Below are 13,902 nucleotides of genomic sequence, written 5' to 3'. Positions count from 1 at the left end.
TGGTGCTTGCCCGAAGAACTGATCAGCTCTGGGAGGGGCTGGTGGGCAGTGTGGTGTGGGCTGCCGTGGTCTGACTGTGTGACGTGCTGCCGGTGGCTCCCGAGAGGTTGGACCGGCGGTGCTGTCCCCTTCCAGGTGAGGGGCCTCAAAAAATAGTAAAGAGACGCACCTCCCTTACTGGGCTGTGGTGAGTCTATAAACATAATGTTCCTTTTGCCAGCACCCTGTCCGCATGTCTGCATACTTAACTGCATATAGGATTGGCACTATTTTGTTCATGAACAGCAACTCCCTACCATGCTTCATAGGTAGCTGCATGCCCTGCCAAATGTATAACTGGAAGGCTATTCTACCTGCTATAATACAGCCTAATAGATATGCACGTGGACTCAGAGCTAACCACCATGTGAGACTGTACCTGCCATCAGAAAACTGACACGTGGTGGGAGACAGTGGGGGCCCATACTCACGCAGGACTGCCTCAGGACATGAACTGTGAACATCCACCAGACCAGCTGTGCCTTCTGAAAGATTTGCTATTCTCCTGGTGAGAACGCTCCCTGGGCCTCCTTGTGCCCCCTGGTAAATTCCCGGGTGTAGCGGGGCTCAGGTCTGCAACACAACACTCACATCGCCTTCTAAATTACAAGGACTGAGACACGGTGGTGCTACGGCGGGCCATGAGCAAGGCCCCCTACAATACCAGGGTAGCAACATTTCTTTCTTTCCGGACTTCACCCTCGCAGTGCAGAAAAGTCATGTCCCATATGCCTTATGATACACAGCCAAATTTAGGATTACAACTAAAGACAAACTCCACTATTTCACTGAAATTAGCCAAGCACGCCACGGGGGGGGGGGGGAATCAGGGGAAACTCGATGCATTCCATGGACTAATTTCACTCATCATTATAACTCCAGAGACCAGTACCTCCCATCTTTGGGGAGCGCCTGAACACTCTAAATCTACCGGGCTCTGTACTTCAGGAGGTTATGTGCCCACCTAACATTGCTACCTTCAGCTACGATTATCCAGGAAGTGTACATCTAGTGATCATGCAGTGCCATGATGGCCCCAACTGTACTTTGTTCAGCCACCCAGCTCTTCTGGCAGGGGAGCATGCCCGGTCAATCTACACCTCCAGGGATGGTTCCCAAATTGTTCTCCATTAATGTCTTGTTTTAATGGGAGAGGGGTTACGTCTACTCAACCAAGAGGGGGGACTTGGTGTGGAAGGGGTGATGTACAGATTGTTTTTATTATTGTTTTTTGTTTTTTTAGCATTGTCACCACAGAATAAGCCACGCTTACCACACAAGGCATACATGTCTCTACTCATCCTACTTACTGCACGTTATTTGGTCTCAAACATTTGAGCAGTAGCAGTTAGTATTGCCACAATAACCTGCATCACATGGAATATTTGAGGGCTCAATGGTCACAGAAAAACACACCTGGTGCAACTCCTACCACATTAGACATAAAATTGACATAATCTTCCTGCAGGAGACTCATCTAGCCAATGCAATGACTACCAGCCTACGGGCCCGCTGGTGTGTGGAGCCTCAGCCTACTCTAATTATGACAGAGGGGTTGCTATTCGGTTACGAAGAGGTTAGCATTGGCAGCTTTTCCACATGACTATAGTCAAAGAAGGTTATATTATACTCACAGGTACATTGCACAGAAACCCAGTGGTTTTTGCACACATATGCAAATGATCCAGATTTCTTCTACGGGATATGGAGTTTGATCTCTGAGCTGGGTCCATGTTTGATTATATGGGGGCGGAGACTTTAACGTGGTGCTACAAGACCAAATTGACCGTCATGGCACCGTCAAAAGCCCACCGCCCCAAGGCTGCGAGAGCCTTAAATGCTATAATACTTGACAACTATCTCCTGGGTATATAGAGACGCACACACACCACACATCCCATGAAGGCACATGCCTCTTGGCAGACCGGAATACCTGGCCTGAAATAGACTTCTGGCTGTTGTCGAGAGACGCTTATACCTGGGTACACTTTCAGACCACGCACCAGTCATGTTAACACTACAAATCCAGCAGGTCCCACCGAGGGCATTCACGTGGAGGCTCCCACCAGGAGCAATACATGACATGGCATTCCGCGAGGGAATCCGATCAGCCATAAGAGAATACTTTTAACCTAACAAAGGTGCAGTCCAATCTCCTTCCACACTGTGGGAGTCGTACAAAGTGGTTATCAGAGGGCCCTGCATAGCCCAGCAATCTGGAGTTCTCAAGGTCATCCCCTCCAACCTGGCACGTTCTGAGCGTGAGATCCGTATGCTAGAATTGAAATACTTTTAATTCGAGGACTCTTCTATTCTAGCCAGTATCCGCAACAAAATATCAGAGCACTGCAAAGAAGCGACTAGAGACACACATTATTTATTTAAAACAATTCATGATCGCAAATTTGGTGAGGGGGAGTGTCTGAGCAAGAAACTTGCGGGCATTCTTTGTAAGCCACATGCATCCACATACGTGACACAACTTCTCGATTGTAACTCACCGCCAGTCTCCTAACCTATGGAGGTCCTAGAAGTGACGTCGATCTTCTACTCCAACCTATACCAGCTAACAGTTAAACCAGACCAGTCTGAGTTAACCCCATATTTCAAGGCCATACAACTGTTATGGTAAGACCTTGCACACCGTGAGTCTGTAGCTGCACCAATAACAGTGGACGAGATCATATAGGTGATAAATCTCATCCCAGGAGACAACGCGCTGGGACTAGACAGTCTGACCACCGGCTTTTATAGAGTTTGCTACTCTCCTTGCCCCCATTTGTTGCTGATTCTGTGGTCACCGGGATGCTACCCCTCCCACACTGAGAGAAGCCGTCATTATCACCCTACTCAAGCCAGACAAGCCGGCCGGGCACTGCGACTCCTACAGACCCCTATCACTTATCAATGTTGATACTAAGAGATAAGCCAAAGTGTTGGCGAATCACCTGACCCCCCCCTACTACCACTAAGTGTTCGCCTGGATCAATCAGGCTTTATTCTGGAGTACTCCACCTCACATAAACTCTGCACCATATCGGTCATCATGCACCACCTCGCTCCTCACGTTTCAGTGCTGGCACGCTTGCTGGATATATATGCAAGGGGGGGTGGGAGGGACCGGGAGATTATGTGGTCCAGTGTACAGTCTCCCAACTATAATCCTATAAATTAGAGTACACTGTTCCAAAATACTCTGGCCTCCTAAGGGACCTGTAGTCTCAGGAGCAAGAGCCCTCAAGCATCACAATGGATGACTAGCATCATCATCGGGAAATGCTCCTCACCAGGCCGGCACTGCAACGCCTAGTGGGCTCCCCGAGGGGGCTCTTAAGCTGTACTGTTCTACTTAATTAAGTGTGTTAACCTACACTCAAAGTAGATGGAGAGAACAGAGAGAAGAGTTAAAATTGGTTATTCATCGCGCCAAAACATAATTTTAATCAGTGTGGGGTGGATGAAGACCAAGATTAAAATAATATATCAGTGAGAGGCACGCAAGAGTACAATGATCAAGTGGCTCTCAGAAAACAAAACCTAGGGGACTATGATTCATATAGTACCTCTATGCTAAGGTCGACATGTTTCGCGTGGCAACATCTTGCTCCAAGGCAAGCCAGACACCACACTGGCACTTTAATGGGCATAGAGCAGCATGCCTCATCAAGGCTCTAAAGTAATGTAACCACACAAATCCACCATGATGGAACTCCAGGGCCTCCTCTAACTGGCCAACACCATCGCCAAAGCCAGTTACATAATTTGGAAAGCCATCGCACCTGTCATACTTGCCTATTTTGATAACAATCTTACCATCTATAATGGCTCTCGGCACACCCACTGCCAGGACCTGGTAAGACTGGAGGCAAACAAGTGCGAAAAAGAAAAACACAAGGTAACAGGACTTCTCCATTTGTGCACTTAGGAGCAGAAGAGACATCCCTATGTCCATCAGGACTGCCCAGCCAGTTCAGGAAAGAGCTGAATATACAAACCTTGTAAGAATCCTGCATTAAGGCAAAGTAACAGTCCAACTACACTCTCTGAACACAGCTTCCCCTGGATTCACAACCAGTACCTTTGCCGGTTAGCCTGTGCAGACCTTCGCTGGGTTTTGGCTACGTTTGCACCATATAAATAACCAAATACAGACAGAAAAAAGGCACTGATGGGGAGGTGCAGAAGTTTGTTTCGCCTTAAGGGTCCGAGAAGTTATTGATGAAGTTTCTTGAAGGGTAGACTGACATCAAACAGGGGCAAAATTAAGTCACGAAAAGTCTCAAAAGTATCAGTTGCTGGCTTGAGAAGCCTTGGCTGCACCAACAGGTGTGGTCTGGGTGTATAACAAAGACAAGTTTTTGTTTCAGTGAGTGTTGCAGGGTAGTGTAGACTGGGAACTAGGCTGTTTGGACCAACAACCGTGCACAAGCCACCTCACACGTGTTTCAGTGATGGGTGACAGGTGTTTACTAGAACATAAGTGAGTGTGGAGGCCAGAAGTTCTCAGGGGTGAGGGAATAACATTATAAAACATTCAAAACAATGTCTGCTTCATACTTTATGGTCGCCAAGAAATAGATCTTGAAAACAACGTTAATCTATTAAATCTAAATATGTTAAGGAACAGATGGAAAGCCCACTCTTACTGTCATAAATGTGTCATGTATTAGAAATGCAAAGAAGGGCTTTACATAAAGAAATTTGGAGTCATTTCTACGAGTTGCATACTTAAATACTTTTGGATGACTGCATTCCTTCTTTTACTTGTCTATGACTTCTTACTTTTCTTTCTAAAGCTACTGTTCCCGTCTAGCTGTCAAAGATTTTTATTGCTTTTATTTTAATAGAACATATGTCTTATCTTATTTTATATGCAGTTGTTCACTTTACTTTCACTATAAATGCATTTTCTTGCAGGTGGTGTATACACAGAAAAATAATATATCAATAAATATAATTAGAAAAATATATAAAGTATTTAAAAAACTATACAATATTGCCAACAGAGGGCAATATTAATACTAAACAACTTAAATAATGCTGTCATTTTAAGTCCAGCTTGTTGCTCTTGATGTAACAGAAACAAAAGCGTGGGGTACATCTCCCTTGTGACCCTGTTCGATGTCCTAGTATCTTCTCGGCCACCACTGATGGCTAAGGACATACTATATGGAGAAGGTGATAGGATGACATGGTGCGGACCGCTGTCCACGGAGCAGGTCTGACCAGTGGGCATGTACCTGTAGTAGCCTCCGGAAGTCCCTTTCTTGATGCCCTTTATCATCTCCTGGTGTGTGATGCGGAACTCCTTCCCAGGAAAGAGGAGAGTGGCCATCACTGCAGACTTGGAATGAGTGTGGATGACTGCTCCAGCCCCTGAGGTGGAAGAGGAAAGAAACAGATGAGTGGCTAACAACCTCTTAATACAAGGTGACATATATCAGACACTGCTCCATAATATGCACTGAATTCATAATAATTGACAATTTAAGCCCAGTTTTTGTGCACACAACCATTTTTCGTTGGAGCATATGTTTCCATTTCCACTTAATTCTATAACCCATATCTTATTGTTGGGTCTGTATTGTCTGAGCACAAATTTGCACAAACAAAAATGCACAAATACAACAAAGTGAGAAACTTCGGAACACTGCTCCTTTAAAAACATTGACAGCACTGGAGAAAATATTCTTAAAATGAACTTGGGAATTTAAAGACTGCAGGATTGCCATGGAGGTCTGGCTATCATGTAGAACCATGTTTTAGCACATGTTGTAGCGCATGTTTTAGCACACATTTGCTTCCAATGTAACCACCTCTATTTTTTTTCGCATGCATGCTTTCATTCAGATACTATAATAGCTCACTGCTGACGGCTGTACTGGTTGTTAAAGGCCCTGAACCAGAACTGGTATAGCCCGAGGAAGAGGGGCTCTAAAGCTATTAGAGCATTCAACCCACTGAGGGTAGAGTATTTTAAATTAAAAAGGGAGAAAGAGAATGGCAACCATTGGAATGTTGGAGCAGAAGGCTTATACCAACCATTATAAGCCCAAGGCCCATTCATTGTCTTCAATAGAGCGCCCAACATTCCAACGCTCTAATAATATTTAACATATACAAAAGCTGAAGTGCACAAATGTATTCCGCAGATACTCCTAAATTACATGGAGCAGTTAATTGGTTCAGAGAACCGATGTAAGAGCTGTGCTCGCAGAGCTTTTTGGATTTAATGTTATGAGTGCAAATTCACAGTCAGCAGTCACAAAACATGAACAAGCACTCACAAAGATGTATTCGCATCTAATGTTATATCCGTATGTTGCAATATTATGTGAGGTTGAATCTGCTAGCAGGGTTGGTGAGTAGGCAACACCTACAAACTTGCAAGGGTGTGGGCTATATCAACACTTTTAAGGTGCAATCTTGCCAGGGATAGGGATACCGCTGGGATTTACATGCATCAAGGTCAGCAGTAAATCTGTATCTTTGGTGGCAGTAGGGTGGGAACAACCGGGAAAAAAAACTAGTGGGTAATACTAAAATAAATTTCACACAAGGAAAAATATCTCTGTGGGGAAATAAAATTATTTTTAAACTACAAGTGCACTATAGTAATTATTTCCAAAAGCGTAAATATCTTAACATGAGCAGACATTGCAACAGTGTGAATAATATTTTACTCAAAGGAAAAAAGACTGACAATCAGCAGAAACAACACTACCTCCAGAATACATTTCAAGCTACCATGTGATGTAGCACAATCTACCTAATCCTGTGTTTTTCCTCCCAGTTTCCCCCTCTCATCTTCCCCCCTCCCTCTTTTCTGGTTCCCTTTCAAACACTCTGGATTCCCTAACTATAGAAAGTAAAACTCTTCGGTAACACCCCTGAAGAAAATGTTACTTACACTGTAAGCATCTGTTCACAGCAGGACAGAAGCAGCGAGCAACAGCCAGCACAACAAAGCAACAGGCAGAGAGCGGCAGTCCCTCCTACAGCATCCAGCTCTTCTTCCTGCCAGAAGGTCGCCAGTCCAGAAGGATTCTAACTTTGTGGTGTCAAAGGTCGAGTACGTATACCCATTTCTGGCTTTGAAGTAGGCAAACTTCAAAGAGAAGTCTTTGTAGTGCACAAGACCCTGCCTTTGCCTGACCTGCGCCCCAGACACACTCCAGAGGTTTGGAGGCTGCTTTGTGTGGGGACAGGAACAGCCCTATTCAGGTGCAAGTGCCAGCTACTCCCACCACTCTAGCTCAGGATGTCCCATCAAAAAAAGCAGGACACACCTTAGCTTCTTTTGTGTGACTGTCTAGAATGAATTCACAAAGAGCCCAACTGTCATCCTGGCCCAGATGTGTATTCCACAGACAGGCAGAGGCACAGAATGGTTAAGCAAGAAAATAACCACTTTCTAAAAGTGGTATTTTCAAACTAACAATTCAAAAATCAACTTCACCAAAAGTTGTATTTTTAAATTGTGAGTTCAGGGATCCCAAACACCATACCTCTATCTTCCTATGTCCTACCTTTTAAATACACCGCACCCTGCCCCGAGTTGCCTTGGGCCTACCTTAGGGGTGACTTACATGTAGCAAAAGGGAATGTTTAGGACTGACAAGTGGGTGCACTTGCCAGGTCGAAATGGCAGTTTCAATCTGCACACCCAGGAACTGCAATGGCAGGCCTGAGACATGTCTCCTAACACTATGGGACTCCCATCAGTGGGTGGCTTCTTGGTAAAGACCAGGGCCCCCTGCCCGTGCCCCCTCTGGGAGCAATCCAAGCACTGGGCTGGAAATAGGGCACCCGGACCTCTGCCCACTCCTACCCCTTTCTCCTACCCTTGGTAAGGACTTAAAACTAGTGGCCCAACAGTCTGAATGGCATGAAAAGGTGATACCATCTTACTTACGAAATTGAGGTTTGTTCTAAGGACCACCTTGTCCTGGAGAACGTGTTCGTTGTTTTGCATGTACGCAGCTATAGTCGCTAAGTGAAGGTGAATAGAGATGTACTCTAGACCCGTCTTGTGGAGATAGAAAGGCTATGAAACAATATCCTGAATGGAAGACTTAAGTAGGACTAGTTGTTTAATTTTCTTTTTAAAAAGATGACTCTTTTCCATCTAGCTGCGTAACAGGCCCTGGTGGTGGGCCTATAGGCTTCCCGGTGGATGGCCATACAGTCCTCCAAGAGGCATTAAGTACCCAAATGCTAAGGCCTCCAGTGCCATATGCAAGATTGACCTGCCTGGGGTCTGGGGGCTTGATTTGATCCTGTTGGGGGTGAGAAGGGTCTGCCTGGGTGGGAGTTTCTCGTGTGGGCTGATAGACATCATTAGGAGAAGAGAATACCAGGGTTGCCCGAACCAAGTTGGGGCTAAAAAAATGAGGGTGGGTGATACATGCCTCAACTTCCTCACACATATGGAATGAGTCGAAGAGGAGGAAAAGTGTAGGCAAATATCCCTGACCAATTCATCCATAGTGCATTGCTCATTACTGTATGTGTGGGTACCTGGAGGTGAAGCTTTGGCATTTTCTGGGGTGATTTATAGGTGGATGAGTGGGATTCTCCTACCAGTGAAAGTACTTGAGCAGGACTTGCGGATAGAGTTCCCACTCATGGACCGCAGAATCGTTGTCCACCCTTGGGAAGTACTCTGCCAAAAGATGTAAATGATGTCAATTTCCTCAATGCCATATCTTTTGTGCCAATGATGAAAGGAGCGAGGAGGGTTTTCCCCCTGCTTCTGAATGTAGTATATGGCGGACATGTTGTGTGTGTGCACAAGTATCACCTTGTGTTGTACCATGGAGTAGAATCCTTTGAGGCCTAGGAAAATAGCCATGTGTTCCAGGTAATTGCAATGCCTCCCACGGTGAAAGTGGGATCCAAGGACCCTCGGCTGTCATAGTGTTTACATGTCCTCCCCACCCTGTGACATGTCTGTTGTAATGGTCATCTGTGGAAGAGCATCCTCAAAGGCCTGCCCATCAACATCCCTTCCCATTGGCCATCCATGTGTGACCATTTATTGGTGAGGCATTGCTGAAGCGTGCTTATGTGCCTTTTGGCATGTGGAACAAATTGCTATACATGATTCCATCACACCTAGAGTTTATGGGCAAATGTTGTGAAAAAAGGCAGCATCTGCTGAAATGCCATCATACTCTCCTATGCTCTAACCATGATAGTGTTGTGCATGCGCTCTCCATGACAGTGTTGAGCATTGATCCCAGGGAGGGCTGATCCTGCTGAGGTTGAAGATGAGGCTATTTGCCATTCATTGTGGAGCTCTCGAGGAGGTCCAGGGCTGTGTGAGTGTGTGTTAGACATTATTGTCTGCTGCTGCTCTTGAAAGCCAGTTGTCGAGGTACAGAAACAAGAGGCTGCCTGCTCTGCTAAGGTGAGCAGTCACCACTGTCAAACATTCTGTGAAGACCCTTGGAGTTGTGGTGAAATCAGAAGGTACCACTGTGATCTTGTAATGCTGTCCACTTACAAAGAACAGTAGGTACATGTGATGAGCAGGGTGGACGGGGATGTGGACATAAACATCTGAGATCTAATGCAGTCATGGAGTCCCCCTGTCAAGCTGGCGGGGTGACATCCTGCAAAGTGGTAATACGGAAGCTTTTTGACAGGATCTACTGACTGAATGGCCTCAGACCTAGTGTGGGGCAGTGAGACATCCTTTTTTGCAATGAAGAATTATAGGGAGTAGGCTAACTCTCCTCAATGATGCACGGCCAATGGTCGTATGGTGCCCTTCTGGAGAAAGGCTGAAATATCTTCTTGGAGGAGGGTGAGATGGTCTTGACTGGGGCTGTAGCCTCAGCATGGTATGTTTGATTGGGTGGTATGAATTTGAGGCAGCAGACATGCTGACTTACTGCTAGGACCCACTCATCTAATATGATTTCCATCCAGTAGAGGGAAATCTGATATCTTCCCCAGCAGGTGTTGGATGATTGGAAAGATGGATGGAGAGTCACTGTTTGGAGCAAGAGTTTGGTTGCTCTGACCTTACCATTGTTCCTTCTATAACCTTCCTGCTTGTGTGGGGGTTGTGGAAAGCCTACTGTTGTCATTGGTACGACTGTGCCTGGGCTGGTGGTGTTGCCGTATTGCATCCTCTCTTCTGGTGCATACGTAAAGATCCCTATGACCCGAGGAATGTAGGGCATCCATAAGCCTGGCAACGTCAGGGTCTTTATTTATCTTCTCTAAGTTGGCGCCAGGGCAGTATTCACGGTTGCCCTGTGGGTGGTCTATGTTTTTGGCCCCACCGGCATTGACATCAAAGGTGCTTCCTTGCTCTTCTCCCCTTCCAAGGCATTTGAAGACATAATCTGTGCCTGGACATCAGCTGATGTGCTGTGACCCCACAGGGTCCTACTTCTTCTGACTCAGAATTGAGGGGGTCTTGTTCACTGAAAAGAGCCAGCATCTCAGTGGTGGACTCATGTTGCGTTCCAAAATGCACCTTCTACAGCATAGCATCTTCTTGCACCTGAATGCTGGACTCCCACAAGGCCTTGTTGTGCTCGGGGGAAAGGCAAAATTTGCAGACACTATGATGATCGGTCGAAAGATACTTAGTTGTTGCACTGTGGACAAAAACTGAAGGGCATTCAACCCATCACCATGTATTTGCCCACATTCTCTGAGTCGTTTTGACTGAAGGAAGGAGGACTCGATGGACGCTTCAATTCAGATAAACGTTTGGTGTGCCACGCCAAAACAGACATTCTTCTCCAGTCGATTCTGATCGTTTTTCGTTTACCACAAAACCAGAACAATTGTTCTCCTATCTGGGGTGTCGAAGATTGTGAATGGCTATGTCTGAGAACAGCCATCGACTCCCGAGCCGTTACAGAACGTCTGAACCTGATAGCGGTAAAAAAAAATATCCAAGGGTGGAGTCAGTACCTACGGACATTGTAGCACTAACAGAGGAGTCACACAGGATCTCATGACTCGAAGCTGCTTCGAAAAAAATGTACATGCCACAAACACATAGTGCCACTAAAGCAGGGACAAATTCAGGAACTCAAAGAGTGCATCAAAACAGTTCCGTACTCCACTTCCAAGCAACAATCATAATAATCCAGCTGTAGATCAAATGTCCTGCCCTGATAATGCGCTACCAGTAACTTTTAAATCCATACAGTGGCATTACTCATGGCCTTCCCTTTCACCATTTACTAAAGCACGTTGTCTTTTAATACTTAAAATCATTTTAACTCCTAAGTAAATATCCACATACCTTCTCAAACTTGGGCATACGGTCAGACATTCTGTATATAATTTCTTCGTATGAAGCCAATTGAACATTTCTTGCATCCAGGTTTCATCTAATGAGCAAGGTGCGTCTGTCATTGTCTCCGATATATATTATCTAGTGGCCTTCGCCAATAAGTAGTTATAGTTAGGGCCACATTTCCACAGAAAAAGCGTTTTTTGACTTGACTATATCTTTGACACCGTTTGATGAACCTTCACGAAATTTTCCCCAAAAAGTGTGCCAGTGATTCTTGTTGCGCACGGGAAGTTTTGGGGTGATCCGTTAAGGGGGGTTGCGAAAAAGGGGGAGGTAAAAAAAGTCGCATTTTTCTATGTTGATTCCCATAGGACCTTTGAACACGACTACAGCCCGAACCACTGGATGGCATTAAATCAAATTTGGGAGAAAGGTAGCTTTCAGTACGCTTATTTGGTGTAAATCTATTCAGTAGTTTTTGAGAAATTAAAGGGAAAATACATTTGTATATCTGAGGTCGCAAATTAATCGCAACGTTTTCGTAATTATCACAGCAAATTAGCGGATGCACGCAACACCCTGAATGCTGTGATTGGCTGCCCGCAATCTGACCAGAAAGTAGCAGCGGCCATTTTGAGAAATGGGACATGGTCCCCGGGGCTGTAAAATAAAATTACAAGTGACATATGGGTCAGGGTGGCGGTATCCTGACCCCAGGGATGTGATATATGGGTGCTTGAGGGTCAAATTATGGGTTTAAAATGGGTTTTTTCCACCATGTGCGATGTTTGCGAATATCGTCTAATTTTTGAGGATTTGCAAAAGAAAAAAAAAAAAAACTTTATAAAAAGCATTCAGACTCATCCATACGCTAATTCATTCACTCACACATGCACTCAGAGACTCCTGAGACCACTCACACTCAGACTCACACACCCACTTTCAGACCCACTCAGACACTCATGCACCCATCCACAGATCCCCTGAGAGACAGGCCTCGTGGCTAATCCTGCTGTGTATGGCCTTTGGCCGTGAGCGGCGCGGGGTTGGGTGGTTATAAGGGCTTGGCTGTAGGGCCCAGCCTTCTCACCGCGTGCATGGCTGAAGGCTATGTGCGGAAGTGATTGGATTAACTTATAATAATTAAAATTACTTTATAGTTAGGTTCTGAATTTACTTGTAAAAAACATATGTATATACACACACAAGCACACATTAACTACCTACTGGGGACTTCCAGGACGTTATATATTATATATTTTTATATATTTATTACTTCCTGGAAGTCCCCAGTAAGTAGTTATCGTTAAGACCATGATTCCATTAAAAAAGTTTTATGGCTTGCCTATATCTTTAGTGCAGTTTGATGAATCTTTGCGAAATGTTCCCAAAAAAGTGTTCCAGTGAATCTTGTTGTGCATGAAAAGTTTTGGTGTGATCCGTCAAGCTCTATGCCAGGCAAAGGACACAGCATGTAGGCCAGGTAGTGTCTAACCATTTTCCTCCTATCTTTTGTGTGAGGAACTCTTTGACCTCCAATACTCACTAGAAGTATTTTTTCCATTTCGACTCATTCGTTTGGAATGGCGGATTTATGCCAAGTGCGGTAGACTTGAGCCCCCACATTCAGTACTTTATGCACTTTATCCATCATTAGGCAACTTTTTTTTTTTTTTTTTTTTTTTTAAGATGAATTGCTTTACCATATGTTATTAATCCCACATAAGTGTTTTAGGGATCATTAAGGACAGCATCACCAAAACATAGTTCATCTCAGGTGCTATATACATTTTCGGCACTTGAGTTCTCCCAGTAGTGATGGATTTAGAGCAGAACGTCTCACTATGTCGTTCTTGCTTCTGTCCAGTAAGGGCGCAAGTGATCCTGTACTGTATTCACAAATCCTCTAAGAGTATTCCCACACAGTTCCAGTTGGGGGCCTTCCACCGAACGGATGCAGTCCTAGTGCTGACACTGTAGAGGCTCTGGTAAGAAGCAAAGTCCTCCACTTACCCTGATTAATTTGGTATCCCAATAATTCTGAAAATCTTCAGATTTACGAGATGAGGTAAGTGATGGAGTGAGTGGGGCCCTAGAGTGTTGCTAGGATACCATTTGCCTAAAACAGGGCTATATGCTTGCCTGCTGATGTGAAAGTGCCCTCGATAGCTGTGATTCGTCTGAGGGCTACTGCTAGAGGTTTTAGAGCTACAATTAAAAGCACTAGCAATAGCTGGCACTTAAGCTGGATAACTATCTCCCCTCAGAGCTTTAGTGGCAAGGAAGATTCGATCAATTACTTGTCCTAATTCCTATTCCCTGCTGAACCCCTCCAGTTGGTGGACCATCACTGGCGACAGATGACGCAGGTTTATTTCAGAGAGAAATGTATCTTTTGGTTTAAGGGAGCACCTTGCATGCTGCAGAATAAAGGTTTTTGTAAAATGAGTGTTAGACAGATAGGATATCCGTAGGTGGGCAACCAACCAACCTTCAACATCCTTAATCATGGAAATGGTTTGGTTTGCTTCTTGTAGCTGTCGATGGAGGGCCTTTAAGCGGTCTGCCTTTTCGCCTCATTCATAATGATGCCG

The 13,902-nt window shown here is 45.0% G+C and overlaps 1 protein-coding gene across 4 annotated transcripts in view; it reads right to left on the bottom strand.

The window, feature by feature from the left end:
- Nucleotides 1-13,902, bottom strand: part of APIP (APAF1 interacting protein) — a 159,721-nt gene that overhangs the window by 20,232 nt on the left and 125,587 nt on the right. For all 4 annotated transcript variants that reach the window (XM_069221844.1, XM_069221840.1, XM_069221842.1 and 1 more), the window contains one exon: nucleotides 5,280-5,415. In XM_069221844.1, the coding sequence (XP_069077945.1) occupies nucleotides 5,280-5,415 (136 nt within the window). The remainder of the gene's footprint in view (nucleotides 1-5,279; nucleotides 5,416-13,902) is intronic.

Source organism: Pleurodeles waltl, chromosome 3_1 (assembly GCF_031143425.1).
Source record: "Pleurodeles waltl isolate 20211129_DDA chromosome 3_1, aPleWal1.hap1.20221129, whole genome shotgun sequence".
NCBI classification, from domain to species: domain Eukaryota; kingdom Metazoa; phylum Chordata; class Amphibia; order Caudata; family Salamandridae; genus Pleurodeles; species Pleurodeles waltl.
This window is presented reverse-complemented; position numbering and strand designations above follow the sequence as displayed.